This window comes from Psammomys obesus, unplaced genomic scaffold (genome assembly GCF_907164565.1).
Source record: "Psammomys obesus unplaced genomic scaffold, mPsaObe1.curated_primary_1811, whole genome shotgun sequence".
Taxonomy (NCBI): Eukaryota; Metazoa; Chordata; class Mammalia; order Rodentia; family Muridae; genus Psammomys; species Psammomys obesus.
Genome location: NW_026593286.1, coordinates 28262571 through 28283604, shown reverse-complemented (window position 1 = coordinate 28283604; position 21034 = coordinate 28262571). Strand labels below are relative to the sequence as shown.

Here is a 21034-nt window from a genome sequence, read left to right as displayed (position 1 = left end):
TCATACACAGTTATACATGCATGCCACACACATAAAGCAACAAACCAACCTCAATAAAAACTGTTTAAGAGTCACATGTCATAGAAATGACAATCTGCAGGATCTGGTTTACTGACTGGACAGTCAGCTCACCCAGAACAGCTGCTCCAAGACTCACAGACTAACATGCAGGGACCATCACACCTGGCAGATAGATGGGTCAAACGAGGCGCTCTTGCCACCCACAGTTCTGGAGAACAGAAGAGGTTTGTTCTTATCCTCACCTTCAGGAACATGTTAGGCCCACAATTATCAAATACCTCACTTTAATAGATAAACAGTAGAATTTACCTTTATGGAATGATAACCTTTTATATGTTAATGTAGCACTTTATTTGTAGGAGTCACTGTGTAAATGTTTGGTGCTTGGTTTAATCTGCTTCATCTTGCATTACAGGCAGTTCTTTAACATTGTTTTTATTGTTATTGTTTGGTTGGTTGGATTTTTGTTGTTGTTGTTGTTTTTTAAGATAGAGACTCTGTATAGTCCTGGTTGTTCTGGACTTTCAAAGTAGACCAGGATGGCCTTGAACTATCTGAGATACTCCTGCCACTGCCTCCCAAAAGTATGTGTGTGTGCCATCATGCCAGGTCTTCGTGTTGTCTTTGTATTGTATTTTGTGGTGCCAGGTATGGGAGCAGGATTTTGTGTATGTGAGGTAAAGGCCCTTCCACTCAGCTACATCCCCCACCCCAGGGAAGGCACTTATAACATCATTTTATGTATTTAAAATCTGAGGCTTAGAGAAGTTGGGTAATGGTCCCCGATTCACAGAACAGCAGGAGTCAAGTGTAGAAAAACATAATCTCACCACCAAACAAACAAAACAAACACACACACACACACACATACACACACACACAAAAAAAAAAACTTTGTTCTAACTGGTATATTCTACAGTTCTCATCCACACTTAATTTTGTTATTGTATTAAAAGAAAGAATGTTCACAATGAACAGCATAAAATAATGTCTGATCCACAGTGTTTCATCAGAACCCACTTCTTGTTGGTAATAGTGATGATCAGGGTACATGCTATTTTTCCACTCCTGAATAGCCTGTAGAAGAAGCCTGTTTTATCAAGTAGGAAAACCCAAATTCAGACTCCAGTCTTTTGCTTACAAGGCCTCCCTATGGTACAGATAGAAAACGTGGATCTTTTCTCCCCTACTTCGTCTAAACATTGAACAGTATCCCGCATCTCAAGACATTTTCTTCAGTACTTTTCCCCACTCAGGTAAATGCCTAAATTATAATTTGGAGTATTTATAATAGAGCCACACTTTTAAAAATAGTAAGGTATAAAAGACATGTTTTATGAGTATCACACATATCAGGGATATGGATAAGCACCAGGCTTTTCCAGGTAAGGAAAGGTCATAGAGATGTGTGGGTTTATTTGCTGTAGTGGCCAATGAGTGGGTCCACCCACATAGACATCCATTAGGAGGCAGAGGTCATCTCCCCCAGGGACCATTCCTGTGACATATTCCATTCCAGGGAAAGGCTTATTGATTTCTAAGTTGTTTATGTGTGAGGGATGGACTGAAACAAAAGTAGGCTCTGGATTCTTCTCCCTCTGGTTTACTACAGCTTCATCTGTTCCTCGTTTTATAGACCTATTGCTTCCCAGTGACGGCTGGGCCGAGAGTGAAGTACCGCCGACCCCACCACCGCATCATCCTGGTCTGGAATGGGGCCTTGAAGATTTCAGCCACAGGTATCGATAAAATGATGTGTCATAAATGATCCCTTGTTATGGTGTTTCTGGGAAAACTCAGCAACCTTATTTTAAACTCTATTTCTGTCTAGAATGGAAATCTCATAGTCTCCATTTTTCCTTCCCAGAGATAGGTTTTTGTGGCCAAGAGCTTACATTGTTCATAATTGGCTTCCTGGATTTTTTTTTTTATCCATCCTTATATAATTAACATCACTAAGAAAATAAATGGTTTTTTTTGTTTGTTTGTTTTCTTTTCTTTTTTCTCTTACAAGTTTAAAGACCACAGTAGCAGAACTCAAAGAAAACTAACATAGGAAGGAACAAAATAAAATCCGGAAAGCATAAAGCCTCAGCTTTTCTTTATAATTGGCAAACCCGAAAGGTATTTTAAAAATAGATGCTCCAAGAAAGTTAATGGAACCTAAAAATTAAAGCAACACCATATAATCTAAAATATTGAAAAGGGTACCTAATATTATAGCCGCTCTGTAATAGAAACTAGAAAATCAATAACTTTTCGACTCATGCAAGCATGAGGGAGGAAGATTTACTAAGCATACATACTATTTAACTAGGAGAATTCATAGATTTTGTTCTTCTGATGAGTTTTAAAAATCATTAAATTGTCTCGTTGCTATTTTCTGTATTTATTATGGCTGTTAAAAAAAAAAGCTGTGTATTTTATTCCACTCTCTTTCCCTTGATAATCCTGTGAAATTTCTTCATTTTTCTTGCAACAATGCTGGTGTCATTTCTACTATGCTTTTTAATACAATCTGCTAAAAATAAACCTACACAAGAGTGGAGCCAACTCTGTCAGAGGGAAGCTGGCATCTGCTGAACTACCTCTGCCTTTTAGTTTTTGAAATCAGTTATTTTTCTCAAAACAGTATCACGAACTATACTGGAAGCCACAGTATTCTAGACCAGCACTGGTAGGGCCTTTTTAAGACAAGCAGACAAATGTAGTTAGTTTTGCTCATTTATCTATATTGTCTGTCTTGATCCTGAATCCAAAATTAATTTGATAATGTACAGAAAAATCAGTATGTTAAGCAGTTGCATTCACTCTACCTTACATGTCCTCCTATGTATACCGCATAATTCCATTGAGACGACACTAAGATGAATTCAGTAGAAAACAGATTACCAAAAACAGCACTTCAGGAAGTGTCCAAGTACCTGACTTTGAATTAGACTACAAGGCCGTAATGTTAAACAAAACTAAAACAAAAACAGATTGGCACTTGGACCAAAACGAACATGTAGACAAAAGAATAGAATAGAGAATACCAAAATAAAAGCACAAGTCTGTGGCCACCTAATTTTGACAAAGGCATTAAGAACATATACTAAAAAAAAAAAAGAATCTATTTAGCGAATGATGTTAAGAAAATGGAATATACAAGAAGAAGGATTTTAGATACACATCTCTCACCCTGCTCAAAAGTCAATTCAGTACAGGTCAAAGACCTTAATTTAAAGCTTGAGACACTCAGATTGCTAGAGGAAAGCAGAGTTATGACATTGGCAAGCATTTTTTGAGCAGCACAGAAAATTGTCCCAAGAATCGACAAATGGGAATGTATGGAATTAAAAAGTTTCTGAGCAGCAAGAAAAACTGTGCAGAGAGAACAGACAGCCTACAGAATGGAGAGACTCTCAGTCAGCTCTGTCCCAGACAGGGCTTGGTATGTAGAATACATTGATATCTACCATATACAAAGTTCTGCAAACATTAATGACGAAAATCATAACGTGCCTAATCAATAATTAGGCTGATGAAATGAACAAACAGTACTCAAAAAAAAAAAAAGGAAAAAAACAGCCAGTAAATAATTCTTAAATGTTCAATATTCCTAGCCACCAGGAAAATGTAAATTAAAGCTGCCCAAGATTCTATCTCACGCAGGTCAATGTGAGTACTCTCAAGAAAACAAATGAGATGTGATAGCAAGGCTGTGGAGAATGAGAAACCCCTGCCCCCTGCTAGAGAAATATAAACTAGTGTAACCTTTAGAACTCATTGTGAAAACTCCTCTTTGCAAGGGATGGAATCCACTACAGAAAATCACAACCAATCCAAATACAGAGTTATGGATCTCAGTCCCAACGGATACACCTACAAAACTCTCCTGCCTGTAAGACTTAGGGAACACTGTAGAAGAGGGGCCAGAAAGATTGTAAGAGCCAGATGATCAGCCAGTTTGCTGTGAGATTGTGTCTCTGGTAATATCAAAAGCTACATCCATAAAGTCTCACCAACATGCTTGCCCAAACATGAGCTGGACAAGGAGGACACCAGTGAACTCGTCAAAGTGGATAAGAAGGTCCAAAAGGCTTCAGCCTTGCACAAAGGGAACTGCAGAGAGCCTGGAGTGGGAGATGTGCTCTTCCCGAGGGAAGAGCAGACCAGCTGGTTGTGCAGTGCCAAATGGCCAGGCCTGAAAAAAACATAACATGATATGGACTCAACAGGCTATATTTAGGGATATGTAGGTATGTAGATAAATGCATGCAAAGCTAACCAGAGAACAAAAGATTTGAAGGAGAGTAGAGAGCAGTGTATGGGTGAGTTTGGAGAGAGAAAAAGGAAGGGAGAAATGTTATCATTAAATTACAATCTCAAAAATTAAGAAAATGCTTTCAAAAATTTATAGAGCCATAAAAACAGAGAAATAAAATTAGAACTATGATATAACACAGCTATACCAGTCCTGGAATGTAACCAAGCTAGATACCCATCTACACAAAAGTAGATAGTGAAAAACGTTTCACATATGAGTATATATGCATTTTACTCAGCTTTCCAGAAGACAGAGTTAGGAAACTTGCAGGTTTATGGGTTGAACTGGAAGGTATATTAAGTAAGTTGACCCAAACTCAGAAAAACAAAACTCATGTTCTCTCTCATAGCCAGATCTTAACTTTCAATGTTTGTATATATGTAAATAAGGGGTTGGTTTGTGAGTAGGTATACACTATGAAAATAGACAGGCAACTCAAAGAGGGGAGCGGTAGGTATTGAGAAATGGATGAGAGCTACAAAAGTAACATGTGACACGAAAGTGGAAGGGGCCATAGAGTAGTATAGTACAGGGGATTGAGGAGGAGGTGGGGAGATAATAACCAAATATTTTGTTTGAAAAATGCCAGAAATAAAACCTAACTCCTTATAACCTAATTTTTAAAAAACCCACATTTTTGCTTTGTTTTGTTTTGTTGAGACAGGGCTTTATTTTTGTTTTTGCTTTTTTCTGTGTAGCCTTGACTGTCCTAAACCCACTTTGTAGACCAGGCTGGCCTCGAATTAACAGAGATCCACTTGCCTCTGCCTCCCTGAGAGTTGGGGTTACAGGCATATGCCACCATGCCCAGTTCCAAAAACATTTTAAACTAAAGAAAAATGTATTTCTCTCTGAAGAAGATGAACACACAACTAATTAGGAGAGAGAGAGATCAATACAAAATGCTTAGGTGGCCTAGAAGACTGAATCCCAGCTCTGTCTGTCTGCAAGGTGAAGGAAAGTTACATCAGAGGAAGAGCAATTTCATAGAAAATGGGGAGGGGGCATGAGTCAAGGAAGCTACAGAAGAAAAGTATTAATGAGAGAGGGAGGAAACCTGTTTGGTGTGGCTGAAACTTTGGTATCTGAAGGAAGAATCCATGGCAAGTTTCCTTCCATGTTCCATGAGCACCTTGCTTCCCTGGAAAGCGGTGGAGAAACACTGAACATTTCAATGCCAGGAATGAGACTGTTAAACTCTGAGCAATTTTAAGTGTGGATGGGGAAGCTATAGCCAGTGGGGTTGGTTTGGCACGAGAGTCACGGGGTCTAAAATAAAGGAGAAGTTATATGGGTGAAAAGGACAGGGACATTTCTGAGATGGATAAAACAAGTCTTTTAATGCTTTGCAAGTCTCACCCCTCCAGGGAACCTGTGACCTGTACCATCCTGCAAGCTGTTGTGTTGCCTAGGTGACCAGCAGCAGTGGGATTTGGATGTGTGAGGATAGGGGAAGGACTGGAAGGAAGCCAGAGAGGTTGAGCAGGGAAGGATGTCCCCCTGCCTTTCAAAGCAAACATGGACATGCTCTCCACAAGGAATATGTGTGTTCTCAGGGGTGGAGCCTTTCATTATACAAAAGCTCTTTTATATAAAAGGGGGGGACTAAATTTAATCAAAGTTAATGCCTAGTCTTTGAAATAACCTGAAACCAGAATTTGTTTCTGTTATATCAATGAAATAACATAAGAGAGAAATTTAGAATATGTGTATGAATAAAAACAAAATATATGGGAAGTGTATTTTTTGCTATGAAGCCTCAATGAGTGATTAAAGCCAAACAATAACAAAATATGTTGAGTATCTGTGCTGGCTAGTTTTTGTCAACTGATGCAAGCTAGAGTTATTTAGAGAGAGAGACTGTCAACTGAGAAAATGCCTCCATAGGATTATCTTGTAGGCAAGTCCATGGAGGTATTTTCTTCATATGGCAGGGCCCAGATTACTGTGGATAGTTCCACCCCTGGAGAAGTGGTTCCAGCTGCTATAATAAATCAGAATGAGAGTCAGGCCTGTAAACCCAGAACTCAGGGAGGCAGAGGCAGGTAGATTGCTGTGAGTTCAAGGCAAGCCTGGTCTACAAAGCTAGTCTAGGACAGCCAAGGATACATAGAGAAACCTGGTCTTGAAAAACCAATAACCAACCTCCCACTCCCCCAAAACCAGACTGAACAAGCTATTGGGAGGCCAGTAAGCATCACCCGCCAACCCCCATCTCTACATCAGCTCCCTGGGTGATGGACTATGGGCTGTAAGATGAAATAAACTCTTTCTTCCCCCCGTTGTTTTTGGTCATAGTGTTTTATCACAGCAATAGAAACCCTAGGTAAGACAATATTACTAACAATTTAGACAGCATTTTGTTTATTCCTTTATTGTATATTTTCTCAGTCATATCCATACAACCCCCAGACCCACGATTCTTCCAGCAATTTTCTTGGCAGGCCTTTCAGATCTTCCTCCCTGACTTTTACTTTCAGATAGTTCTCCTTGAGATCCACTGTTGACTCCTCTGTGTCTTTCATATTCCTGGTTTGTCACCATTTCTCAGGACAGCGGCATATGTTTCTTGCTGCCCTTATTTATTCATTATGCAGGATAATTTGACAAGACGATCGTTTCCATTTGAGAGATTCCCTGGTTGTTCATGCTGAAAACACGGCCTTTATCTAGGACATGTCTTTGGCCTGCTGTCAGCTTCCAGCTTCCCACAGCCTCAACTGCAGCCCACTCAGCCATGAGCACATGCTAACTTCCTTCAAAATTAAAATATGTCATATTTTATAGTTAATGATTGTGTCACCCTCACTCCAAATGCTTTCAGTGTGTAGCATAAAATTGCAAATGATTTCTACCCATCTAACTTACATGGCTAAAATATTTTCACATTAACTAATTCAATAGTACACTCGTTATTTCAGCGTGCTATCTGCTGACATTGGCTCTAATCCTATCATGTCTTACATTACCCTCACGTCCCTCCCTAAATATCTGCCAGTTTGACTCCAGATTTATTTTTGTATTTCCAGGTTGTAAGATGGCAATAGGGATCCTACTAATGAATGTTTTCAAACTGTGCATTTGGACACATTCAAAATGATGGTAACAGATGTATATAGCATCAAATTAATGGATGTAATCAGACATATGTACATATGTGTAAATGATTTGCAACATTCATGTGTACATTGCAGCTTTCATTTATCCTATGTTGCCTCAATTATACCCTAATATTTTTATAAAAATAAATTTGTTTTGTTTGAGCAGATCCTAACTTGGTATTGCATCATATGTTTGCAGAATAGTGGCAGGTAAGAATGATTATTTCCCGAAAGTTTAGACAACTTGACCTCTTATTCTTGGCATGCCAACTATTGCCAAGTTTGAAAAGATAATCTAAGAGGCTGAGTTGGATTAACCAACATACTCATCAGTGGGGTAGATTCCCATCATCTGCCATGAGCAAAGTGCTTTAAATGCGGCGAAATCTTTGCTTGGAAGAGGAATATGCATGTTGGTCCTAAACATCTTTCCTGAAGGCTGTCATTAAAATGTACAGCATCTGCTTTGATCAACTACTTGGCTTTCTTTTGTTGCATCACATCTACTAGTCTGTTGAAACAAAAGCAAACCTAAGATCAAGTTACTTAGGAGACTGATCAGATCATCAACTCATAAGGAAAATACTTTACTGTTTGTATGTTCAAGCCAGTATTCTAATCCAAGCTTGTGACTTGGGTCCAGGCTTTGCCCTTGAGTGTGGTGTGACCTTGGACCATCGGTCCTCTTCTTTGAGCCTCAGACTCTTATTTAATAGATGGAAAACATTTAGTCCCTTCTGCCTCCTCTTGAATCTGTGAAAGTCATGTGTCTCGCTGACATTAAAGCCTGACATTGAAGCCTTCTCCATTGACAATGCACTCAGATTCCTAGAAAGAAACCGCTAGAAGCTTTGTCACACTAAAGAGTAAACTCAAGCTATCTGCATAGTCTTCATGAAAATGGGTATAATCTTTACAATGAGAGAACCCTGAGCCCTCATTCCAAGACCACCCTGACCCACAGAAATGGAGCTTATTAATATTAAAATATGACTAACATTGAGTTCTTACCATGCGGTAGGCACTATTCTCAGTATTTTGGATATCTGAGTTTATTTAAACTTTTGCAATGGCATCACAGAGTAGTCCCTTACTACGTGTTTTATAGATGAGATAACCGAGGCCTATGGGCAGGCAATACAATGATACTCCTTTTGTGTAAAAGGACACTGAAGTGCAGAGTGGCCCAATGACCTGCCAAGCACCAGAGTCAGGACGTACACCGGTCCATTGTGCTCCATGAACCTGACTCTTGCGCGCCGAACCTGGTGCCTATCAGGAGATAATTCTGCTTCTAATCCACTGGGTTGTAATAGTAGGAGGTTCTTTCATTCATTCAGCAAGATTGCAATTTCCCGTTCTTGACATGGAATGTTAAATATCAATGAAAAGTTTGAAGAAAAAAATTAAACTTGCTGGTGTATTTAGTTTAAAAGTTGAGGTTCTTTGCATTTTAGAGGGATCCTTGTTCAAGATTAAGGTTGCTTTTGCTGTTTTATTGTTTAAAATACTAAACTCTTGAAAGCCTGACCTCAGTCCTTTCTGATTGTCTAAGGATCCTGATTTTTCATCTGATCTGAGTTTAGGACAGAAATCATGCTGAGATGAGCGCCATCTATACACTTTAGCAAACCCAAGGACAAAACGAAGGCAGTTGCAACTTAATTTATTGAAAGTTTATACATACATCCTTCTAAATGAAAATAAGCCATTGTCTAAAATTTCTTCATATAATCCTTTGTACTGAATCCTCAAACAAAACAGAGTACTCAGTAAAAGCAAAATTCTTTAGATTGACCTCAAGTACTAAGAAATCCATAAAGGGTATTTAACGTATTTGTGTCTGAAGTGTCAACTGTGCTGTTCCTGTGGCTTCCTTTTGGCATTATTGATGGACAGACTCTCGGCTCAGCATTAACATTACTCTTTGAAGATCACCTAAAAAGGTAAAACTCAGTCTCCTGCAGCCGTCAGTCATTTAAGATGGTTTCCTTTAAGGAGACATCACTCTCACTGCTCTTTAAAAGGGCCCACTTATTCCCTAGGAATTTCTTAGCCCACTTTGGGCTCTGCTAGTATCTAGAAACATCCTTTGAAGTGTTGGGGCTTCCCAAGCACCCCGCCACTCACCTGAAGTTATATATGATGCAGAAGGATCCCAATTAGCAAAAACCACTGAAGAACAAAAGGTGCAATTTGCCCAAGTGTGTTTTACTTACATTTTACTTCGAAACAAAATACATAAGCCAGAATCCTTACAGTCCGTAAATGAAGTCTGAGAATCAAGACCAGGTTTAAAATATATGGCTGTAGCCTGAAGAGAAAATGGTGAGGGAATGTGTGCAAAGTGAGAAAAATATATTCATATTCATTCATAGTATTTCTCCCTCCTCCTCTCTTCTCCTTCCTTCCTCCCTCCCTGCCAGTCTACCTTTTGCTCTAGACCTCAATATAACATATATTTTCTTTTCACACAGCTCTGGAGTGGATTCTACAGTATATTTTCCAGATCAACATGTCAACTTCAGATCTGTGACACCCGCCAGGCAGCCTGAATTAATTAACCTGAAAGCTTCCAAGAGCATGGACCTTGGTAAGTGATGGGCTGGTGCCTCCAGGTCAGCTCTCCGGCCTCCACCCATCCGACTTCCTCAAAGTAGTCTAGTTTTTGTTTCCCCAGCTTCAGAAGCTGGGAAAGGGGCATTGCTCATCCTGTCTTCCCATTTCCTCTCACAGGTGTAATTGTGACTAACCTGCTCGAAAAGGAAAGAGAGATGCTTATATATGAAACATTGCACACAATTCTCTCCCTCTTGTAGATCTGGGGGGAAAAAAACGAATTCTCGAAAACTCGAATGTCACAAAACAAAACAACAGCAACAACAACAAAACGCTTCAGCACACTTGCCTTTGACTTTGTTTCCTGCTTTCAGCTTGCATAGATCAGGCCTGGTGGGCATATCCATGGCTTGGCCTGGAGGGACAATGGCATCAAATAGTCTCTTCAACTAAATATCCCAAATCCTACAACACCAGAGAGGTGAGCTGTCCCATGGCTCTGTTGCATTGAGCGTGTTGAGGTACCTTAGTGTGACCTAAACAATCTCGCAACATTCTGAAAAACACAGGATGTGTCTTCAAGAGGAGATCCAGGACTCTGGCAACAGTATAGAGCAGGGCATGGGGTCTGACCAACAGATTGTAGCATACACTCGCAGCAAAATATTCCTTGTATCTTGCGTGCTCAGGGGCCAACGTCTGAAATTATTTTTTTTTTCTTGAGGCATGGTATATACTTCATTAATAGTTACAAGGAAACAGAAACATCAAAACTGCAAGCTCTACCCAATGATCTGATAAACGGTGCTTATCTGTTGCTCATTTACAGCAGCTCAGGAAAATGTTCAATCACAGCGAAACAAGGGGAATTGATTCCATTTTCTATAAATTAACTTAATCGTTGGGAAGCATTTGCTCTAATCGCCTATAGTGTGAGGCAGATAGAAAAGCTCAACAAGGAGACTCTCATGAGCACTGGTCAGAGGGGGTTTTTCACGACAGCAAATCTGCGACAAACCAAAGGGCTAATGTATGACAGTGACATCTGTGATTACTAGTAATTTAAGAGCAATTCATTTCCCTGAAGAGCTTGATAAACATTTTCTGATCTGTCTTTCCAGTTTCTTTATAAATAAGATGAATGGATAAAAAAAATGGCCCTTAAATATATTAATTAGATATATTGCTGTTTTTCTCACTTAAGAAGGTGGCTAGTATTATAATTCTAATAAAATAGTATATCATCCATTTTAGGAGAGAAAAAATATTGCAAAGTTATTAAACCTCAGTCATATCCAAAAGTTCTATTAGTTCTTTGAAACTTTCATACATCGCACTTGATCATATTTACCCCCTTCATCAGCTACTTCCAAATATAGTCTACCTTCCTTCCTTTCTTTCTTTTTTATACCCATCAAGTCTAAATAATGCTGTCTATATATTCTTGAGGGGATGGACTTCCGCTGGAGGGTGGTTGACGCACAAGGAGCTACACTGACCCTCCCCATTTCAGTTGCTAAATGCTCCTTCAGCTAGCGGTGGGACTTCCCACCCACCTCCTCTCTCCATGTTGGAATTTGGTCTGGCTTCATCTTGCACAGGTCTTGTGCATGCTGTCCCTGTCAGTTCGTAGTACATACTATTTCTTTGTAGTCACTGCCGTCTGTGGCTCTCACACTCTCTAAGTCCCCTCCTTTGCAATGATCCCTGAGTCCTGGGAAGAGGGGGCATGATACAGGTGTCCCGTTCAGGGCTGGGGATTCCATAGTCTCTCATGCTCTATACCTTGACCAGTTGTCCATCTCTGTGTTAGTTTCCATATACTTCAAATAGACACTTCTATGATGGCAGTTGAGGGACACAATGATCTAATTAATACTGACATTTTATTTTTGAGAAAAATTTCTCTTTCACATTGAAACCTTATTTCTGAAATGCATATTTTAGCATCCATCCGTTGCATTTTATTGTCCATGATCGATACTAACACTTGAATGAACACTGACAATAGTAATGCTTGTTCAGTTTACACAACTGTCCATGGGTTATGTTGTCTGGAGACATAAGTTCTAAGCAAAGCAACAATAACAACAAAACCCACTGTTTAAAATGCACTGAACCAAAGTGACTTAACTGCAGTCTATTAAAAAAGTTTTTTTTAGAGTAGTTGTCAAAATTGAGCCCCTTCTGAGGAGTATGAGTCTGAGGCTAAGAGTGTTTGCTAGTAGGCAGTATATCTTGGTCTTTACCCCCCAGAGAGAACGTGGAGTGAACTTACTAAATGTTTTGTCTTTCACACTGAGTACACCAGTGATGCTCTAGTGCTGAGCGTCTGAAAGTGTCTCCTCTTAGATTAGAGGAGTAGCGTGTTGCTTGTAATTTAAAGTACCACTAAGAACACCAGTGGTATGTATATATATTTGTATATATAATTGCATAGTGTATATGTATATATGAATATATATGTATATGCATACATTTATAGTTAAAAGTATTGATAATGATAATATTTAGCAGAATAATGCTTTCAGCAGGATAAAATACAACTTCAGAAGTCTAAAACTAACAGTAAACCCTAGGGCTGGAAATGTAGTTCAGCTGGCAGAGTGCTTGCCTGGCATGCACACGGCCCTGGATTTAATCCTCATTTTAAAAAATCCTACAATATTTGGACAGAATGCTCACGTAATTTTTTCCCAACCTGGAAAAAGCATCAGCTTCATATGGTTAAAAATAAAAACGACATAAAAGGATAAATGTTCATATTTATTTATTGAGTGATGACTTTAGACTGGCTCATTCTCTGTCAAAAGTTTCCATGACCTAAGCGTGGTGGTAGATGCTCAAGCCGTGTGTAACTCCAGCCACTCACGTGGACAAGGCAAGAGGTGGTTGATTTAAGACCAGCCAGGGCTATCTAGCCAATGCTGTCTTTATAAAGCCTGTAGGAATCTTCAAAGGGTCGTGGGCACCCTGAGCTCCATCTCTGTGTCATGCTTGCTACTGAGTCACATGTTCGGATGAGATTTTAAGGGTGAAGAGATCCCGATTATTTATATTTACGTCTGTTTCTAAAGGCAAGTCTTACTGAAAACGAATTCAGCCCCCTCATCTATCTCCATCCTTTTTCTCTAGTTCCCAGGCACACATACAGGGCTTAAATCTAAATGGCCCTGCCTGTTCTGTCCAGTTTTTCTCAGCCATTCGTGCACGTGTTCATGCCACATGCACTTCGTAGTTATGCAGTACTGAATGAATGAATTTCTTGCTTTACACTTTGCTTCTCTCCTTCCCATTCAAATGGGACCTGAGCTTGATTGAAGGTTTTATTTTGTTTATGTTTTGACCCATTTGTATCTTTTTATTTTGAATGTATTTGTCCTTTGCCAGTATTCCCTTTGTTTGTTTTTATGTTATTTTTAGAAGAGTATTGTAACATTGTAAATCATTGCGTGTGTTTTTCCTTTGATCTTGATATCTTTTACCATAAAACATGTTTTGATGGGACTGACGTGATTGCTTAGCTGATAAAGTGTTTACTGCAGAGTCTTGAGGACCTGAGTTTAGAGCCCTAACACACATCTAAAAAGCACCAAATATTAGCATACTTTGTAATTCCAGAAATGGGGAGGCACACAGGAGGTCCTCCAAGAGCTCTCGGTCAGTGACCTCCAGGAACAATGTGACACCCTGTTTCAAGTCAAAGGTGGAAAGTGATTGATACTGACTCTGAGGCTAACCCCTGGCACCCTCACATAGAAGTACCTGTTAGTCCCACAAACACATCAACACACATAAACAGAGGCATAAATACTTTAATTTATTGTCATATAACCCCATTCTGTCTTCCTTTTGTTTTTGTTTTGTTCTGTTTTTTTTAAATGTGTGTGTCCTTTTCATCTCATTTATTTTCTTCTAGAGCCTTTTGAGAAAAAATGATTGAAAATGCCCTATTCATTCATAGTATATGAGGTAGAAGAACATATCTTGAGAAAAACAAAAAAAAATATTATTAATACTTGACTTTTCCATCTTCCATATTAATTTGGAATGCAACCTTATTAGATACTAAACTCCTTTCTATTCTTACGTGGGTGGGTTTATGAACATGTTGGTTTATTGGTATATAAATCTGCCCAGCACCATTTGCCACCCTGAGTAAGTTATCTTGCTATTATTCTGAATTTGAGTTACTTATAGGATAATTTTCTTCTGGTTCATCTTTTTAAGAAGAAAACTAAGTTTTCTTTTTAAAGTTAAATGACTTTGGCTCTTGGAATGCATCAACTCTGCTGTGTAAAGTAGAATCAGATAATCAGAGTGAGTTTAGAGACTTGACAGGAATGTTTGCTCAGTGTGTGTGAGTACCAGTGTGAGTGTTTGAGTGTGCATGTGTGTATGTGTGTGTACGATGTGCTGTGTGTGTACATTTGTTTGTGGGGTGATGTGAGTGAGTGGTGTATGTGTGTGTGTGTGTGTGTGTGTGTGTGTGTGTGTGTGTATGTGAGAGATATGGTGTGTGTACATGCATATGTGTAAATGGTATTTATGCTTCCTGTGGGTTCCTAATAGAAGCACTTTATCAGGTTAAAACGACTTCTTTCTAGTCGTAGCTCCCTAAATTTTTTTCATTAGTCCCTTTATTCTTTAAGTCAAGATTGGGTATTGAATTTTAGTAAGTGATTTGTAAGGATCTATACAGGGTGACAGTATATGTTTTTCTTTGTTAATAAAATAGAAGCAAACAAATTAGTAGCTTGTACACAACTAATCTCTCATCCTTTTCGAATAACTGTTTTCTCTTTTAAAGTTTATTTGATTCACTACGGTTTTACATGTAAAATTTCAGCAGAAGTGTTTCAGTATAGACACACTCTGAAGCACAATGTGAAACTGACAGCAATTTTACTTGATATTCATAATTCCTATGTAACCATTCTAGATTTGGGGAGGCCATTTTTGCTTCAATATTTAGTTGATATTTGTGGAGCAAGCATGTGGTCATGTTTAAGACAGATCAATGAGGATTAAAATAATAAGGACAAGAAATTTATCTTTAAGCAATTGGCTCTAACTATGCTTATTCAGGGGGTAGGATGCAATTGAAGGGACTGGGTAGATCCTTCTGGGTTTTCCAGAAAATCAATCTTTCCCTACTAATTGCAGACTTTCCTCTATTTATTTAAATTACCAGAATTACTATGTTCCGTCTGGATCCCTTTAATTTGTTCATAATTGAGCTTGTGTGGGTGTTGAGTTGGAAGCCCTCAGAAGCTGAATAACACAGCTGCCTTTTTGGCCTTTGGCATAGGGTTTCCCCCCAAGAGCTGCCCTTATTGGCAGGATGCCAGGGAGTTACATTCAAAGACTTTTTGATGAGGCATAAAAATCTTTAATTTCCAGGCTTGGTGTTTTATGACCCCATAATAGTGTTTAAGAATTAGTCTCAATTATTTAAGGGACAGCATTTCAGGATTTTGGCCCCTTTGTTGACCTAATCTATAGCCCCATTCAAAGTCAGGTTTAAAACACTGTTTCTCACAAGATTTTTTTTTTTTTAAGACTTTTGCGTCCTGCTTCCCTTTGGGCTCCCACTCCTGTTTCAGATGGCGTCTGTGACACTGGAGGAGAGACTAAGGGCGGTGCAGCTGAGAAACCCTGGCCAGCTGTCTGCCTCTGCTCAATGGGAGGAAATGCGACTACCGTGAGGCAGGTGGCAGCCAGAGGAAACTGTAGGAAGTTCTCTGACAATGACGGTTGTTAATATCGCATATTCCGTGGCTTACATTTTACAGACTGCACGCGTCTTGGGTAACTCTCTAAAGTTGGGAGGAGGGATAGATTGGATGGTTGTCTTTCAGGATCAGCAAGTCAGCACTTTTATTCTTTATTAGTTGCTTTTATTTTTTTTATTTTTATTTTGGGGAATGTTTGTGGACACAGGCAGTCGTTGTAAACTATACACAACTTGATTTTCTGTTCCTAAAAAGGCAAATGTTAGAGATATGTTTTGAATAGAACTCTTTCATAGGTGTGGGATATTCCTCTCAGAAAAAAAAAAAAAATTGGCATCTCTCATATCAGATCAAAGATGGAAATTAAATAAGTTAATTAGCCCCAGTCTACCTATTCTACTGCTTTATTTTTAAGATTATTTTTATAGTGATATATTTCATTTTTGCATTTTTGTACATAGAATATGACAAATATCCTAAAGACTGAAAACAAAAGATTTAAATTATATACTCTGGTATTTCACTAGTTTATTAATGTTATATATTGATATATTTTAATGTAAAATTTTATTTCCATAGAATCTTCTTTATTATCATCAATAAACAATGCCTCTGGTGGGCTATAGAGATGACTCAGAGGTTAAGAGCACTGACTGCTCTTCCAAAGGTCCTGAGTTCAATTCCCAGCAACCACATGGTGGCTCACAACCATCTATAATGAGATCTGGTGCCCTCTTCTGGCATGCAGGTGTACATGCAGATAGAACGTTGTATACATAATAAATAAATAAATCTTAAAAAATAACAATGCCTCTGAAGATGATAAAAACTCAATCAACTGTTGCTATTTTAGCACCAACTCTATCATTAAAATTATAATCAAATCTGGTTGGTAAAGAGAAATCAATGGTAATCCCAAAAGAAAGTATTTCCTCACCTTTTAGATCAGTCAAGGAAGTCATCAGGAAGGAGCATAATGAGATAGAGGCCCTGAGTCTTATCAAGGCAGAACGAGACAATCACAGAGGTATTGAGTCACTGATGAACAAATGCTCACTGAGTACCCACTGTTTGCCAGAGTGCATTAAACCCCAGGAGCTACTAAGTGATGGGAGAAGTTGTGGCTGTTGCTAGATTAGACCCTAACAGGAAAGGAAAGCCCAGGAGAGGAGTTAAGGGAAGGCTTCTAAGAGGAACTTCTGATGTAATGATGAAAACTTCAAGAGGAAAAGTCGAGGCAATTACTGACTCTACTACAGCTGCTTAAGAACTCACTGGTAGCTGGGGGCTGGGAGAAGAGAGGATCAAATAATGAAAAAAGGAAAAGTAGTCCTGGTGCTCTAAAAGAGAAAGAGCTGCACAGCTACATAGGAAGAAACTTGCAAATTCTAGTTAGAGTTAACAAGCTGTTCTAAAAGGAATTGGGGAAGAGCGTTTAGGGTCCCTAACAGACCTCAGGTCGAGAGGGGAGCCCCTGCTTACCTGGGCTAGTTTTTCTTCAGGCACACACACAGAACGATGTTTCAATGCAGGAAGTAGGGCTGCCTGCACATGGCGGCTAAAAGAATTGTTCTTGTGTGCTAAATGGATCATGATTATAAAGTTTCTGTCCTAGACGACTAGAAATCATCCGGACTCAGCCTCAAACTGGAAGGAAGAAAATAACTGTTTTTTTTACAAAGACGATAAACTTCCCCAACAGCTAGTCAGCTCCGTGCTCACTGTGGCTCCTCAGATTTTTCATATCCATGAAATTAAAAAGGGATAAAACTGGTGGTCACTGGCAACCTGCATGGGATCTATGAAATAACCGAGACCTCTTTTTCTTGTTAGAATTTCTAAATAGGCAGCTTAGGGATATAGTATATGTGACATTGATCTTGAAAGTGTTTCACTTTTTTTTTTTCTGAGTAAGCTCAATGCGTCAAGTTATATACTGAGCTATAGGTATAACATTAAAATGCCTATTCCTGAAATATACTTATTAGATGTTCATTATTACCCTAAAGAAGTTAAATAGAAAATCCCATAAGACTCTTGCTTTGCCCTTCTTTTTATTTTTTTTAAGTTGTAAAGTATTTATTTTCTTAAGGATTCACATACATATGCGACATCTTTAATTTTTCCACTCAGAGATTCAGCAAACATCATTTTCTATTTTTTCTTTTGTATTTACCATCAGAAATGACCCACCATGTGGGTGCTGGGAATTGAATTCAGGACCTCTGGAAGAGCAGACAGTGCTCTTAACCTCCGAGCCATCTCTCCAGCCCCTGATCCATCTCTCCAGCCCCAGCCTTTCTTATTTGTACAAATAAACAAACAAACAAAAACTAAAATTCAGCAAGGGGGATATGATCAACAGATATTTAAGTTTCTGTGAGCTAGGAACAAGGGATGCAATTATATAACTGCATTTCAAAATATCAGAAGAAAGGATTTTGTAAGTTTTCAGCACAAAGAAATGATATATTTTGGAGACATAAATATTTTTTAAATACTCAAGGGCTGATGGGACCTGGCTATATGTAATATGGAGGAAGGGAATCTGGAATAGAATGGAATCCTATCAATTTGTCAATAGCGATTGTCCCAGTAAATAGGCATTTTGTTCAGCTGACATGATTTCCATGAAAACTGTGGTGCCAAAATTGTGTAGATAGAATTTGGGCTGGCAAGATGGCTCTGTGAGTCAAGTTATTTCCCTCGAAAGCCTGCTAACATGACCTTGACCCAGAAACCCATGCTGGAAGGGGAAAACCGCCTCCTGCAAGTTATCCTCTGCCCGAGGCATGCACACGGTGACATGAACATGCCTGCACTCGCATAATCAGACATACAAATAACAAAGAAAGAATTTATCTGATGAGCACTTAGTGGATATTTCTCATATGCAAAGCAGTATTCCAGGTGACTAACAGGATGTGTTTGCTCTGATTAGATTAACAGATGGTAAAGTTTTATACAATGAAAAAAAAAAAAAAACAATAAAATTTGAGATAGAGATAAGTTCCTGAAGCCATATATTCAGGTGGGGGCCTGGACGGGAGGAGAAGTTCATAAGACAGAGTGATGAAAGGTAGATAGAAGACAGACTGGCAAAAACACAGTTTTGCTAGTGTAAGAGTTCAAGAGTGAACTCGGCCACAGTGACGATGCCCTGTGCTTTGAGATGCTCTCCTGCCATGGCTGCTCCTGTATGAACTTCTGCTCAATCAGAGCAAGTAACACAACTGCTTTCCCGTAGTGTGCCTGGGCAGGGCTGCATTTAACACAGTACATTTTAATAGACCCCAGGACAGTATAAAATGGATCCAGATACTGTAGAGAGGCCCAGAAACCATGACCAATGAAAACCCGTTGGAAGACATAAAGATATAATGCCTGGAGGAGAGGGGTTTCACAGCACGGAGGAGCTCTGCATGGTTACTCTCGCATTTGGTACTGAAAAACTCAAATTTGTAAACTGATCCGCACCCCAGATAGATCAAGCAATGGCAGCCACATTGGAAGACACAACAAGTTTATAAGCAGTGGTTCTCAACCTTTTTAATGCTGTGACCCCCTGTTGCAGTGGCCCCCCAGCCATAAAAATATTTCATTACTATAGTTTTGCTACTGTTAGGAATTGTAATGTAAATATCGGTGTTTTCCAATGGTCTTAGGGGACTCTTGTGAAAGGGTCATTTAATCCCCAAAGGGGTTACTACCCACAGGTTGAGAACCACTGATCCAGGGAAATGTTGGCAATGGAAAACTGACCCCGGCTTTTTGTATACTTGGTATGAAAGGAAAACTACATAAATTAAAACAACTCACAAAAATTGAGAAGACATAAAATCTTTGCCAGCATTGTGAAAAAGGAATGAGTCCTGCTATTATTCGTTAGTTACTAAGGGATACAGAATCTCTTTCTGTGCAAGGGGTTTTGCTGTAAGTTTTTGTTTGTTTGTTTGTTTGTTTGTTTAGGATATTGAGGATCAAACTCAGGGCCTTACACATGCTAGGAAAAATATTAAAGGTATGACTTACATCCCTAGCCCTATTCCCCAACACCTGGGTTTTTAAATTTTCAGGCAGGGCCTCATTCAGTTGCCCAAGCTAACCTCAATCTTACTGTGTTGGGTAGACAGGCCCCAGACATATGACCCTGTTCCTTAGCTTTGAGGAGCTGGGATTGCAGGACCATGACAGCGCATCTGTCTAGGTGTATCGTAGTGTGTTTGTGTGGCTGAAGTAACAATCCAACCAGTAATTGTGACCGACATAAAAGAAAGTGGAGTTTGCAGACAGCAAGTGGCAGCACGTAGGCACTGGAGACAGAGAAACCAGTAAAGAAGCAAAAGTTGTTCCCCTCAGTATACAACACCTCTGCCCCAAGCAGTCCACCTGAGAACATTAGGAAAATCAACCTTGGATTGGCTGAGGTCCTAAAATAATTAAGTTCCAAATAATTGCTCCCTTTAAAAATGACTTTTAGATTACTGTTAAAATTAGCTGAATTTCGGGGACCAGATCACTTCTCTGCTTCTATGGCTAGATCATTACTCTCAGTAGAGCAGTACAATTTCACAGACCTTGTTCAAAAGTAGATCAGGTCCCATTTGGTGTGGATAAACTGGGTAGGAGGTCTCTCTGTCCAGGGTATAATTCTCTCCCTGTATGTCCCTGTGTAACCTTTCCTCAGTTTTAGTTTCCACGCACCCATGGAAACATTTTTGTTTGTTTGTTTGTTTGTTTGTTTATTTGTTTGCTTGTTTTCTTTAAACAGGGTTTTGCTATGTAGCCCTGGCTGTCCTTGAACTCACAGAGATCCACTTGCCTCCACCTCTGCAGTGCTGAAATGAAAAGTGTGGACCTTTGTCTCAGAAATAGATTTTCAAAATGAATTGGCTGTGTTCATTGAAAGCGATTCCTGTTGTATAGAAGTTGCATTTTCCTGCTGATTTATGTTTTTAGGATTTTCTGAAAGTTTTGGCTCATTCCAGGAGTCCCTTATCAGGCTCTTTCCAATGCATAAATGCTCGCAAAGGACCGTAATTACACTTGTTCTCATTTATCTTCTGTTGAGGGAGGGAATCATTTGTGTCTTGAATAATCATGTTTTCTTCCTTTAAAGAAGAAAACAGCCTTTGAAATAAGAACAATTCTTCACATCAAAACACTTAACCCAGTGCCTAGAGCACAAGAGATCATCAGTGATGTTTTTTAGTAATGTTAGCAGTTGTGGAAAGAATTAGCAGTACTAGGATTACTAGCAAGGAGCCACTAATTTACACATCTCCTTGGAATTGGTGACCAGTACAAAT

General features: G+C 39.1%; 1 protein-coding gene across 1 annotated transcript in view; it reads left to right on the top strand.

The window, feature by feature from the left end:
* The window catches only part of Pard3b (par-3 family cell polarity regulator beta), a 517239-nt gene that overhangs the window by 135810 nt on the left and 360395 nt on the right, over positions 1 to 21034 (top strand). Inside the window, exons 12-13 of the mRNA XM_055616796.1 lie at positions 1658 to 1760; positions 9909 to 10024. Coding sequence (XP_055472771.1) covers positions 1658 to 1760; positions 9909 to 10024 — 219 coding nt within the window. The remainder of the gene's footprint in view (positions 1 to 1657; positions 1761 to 9908; positions 10025 to 21034) is intronic.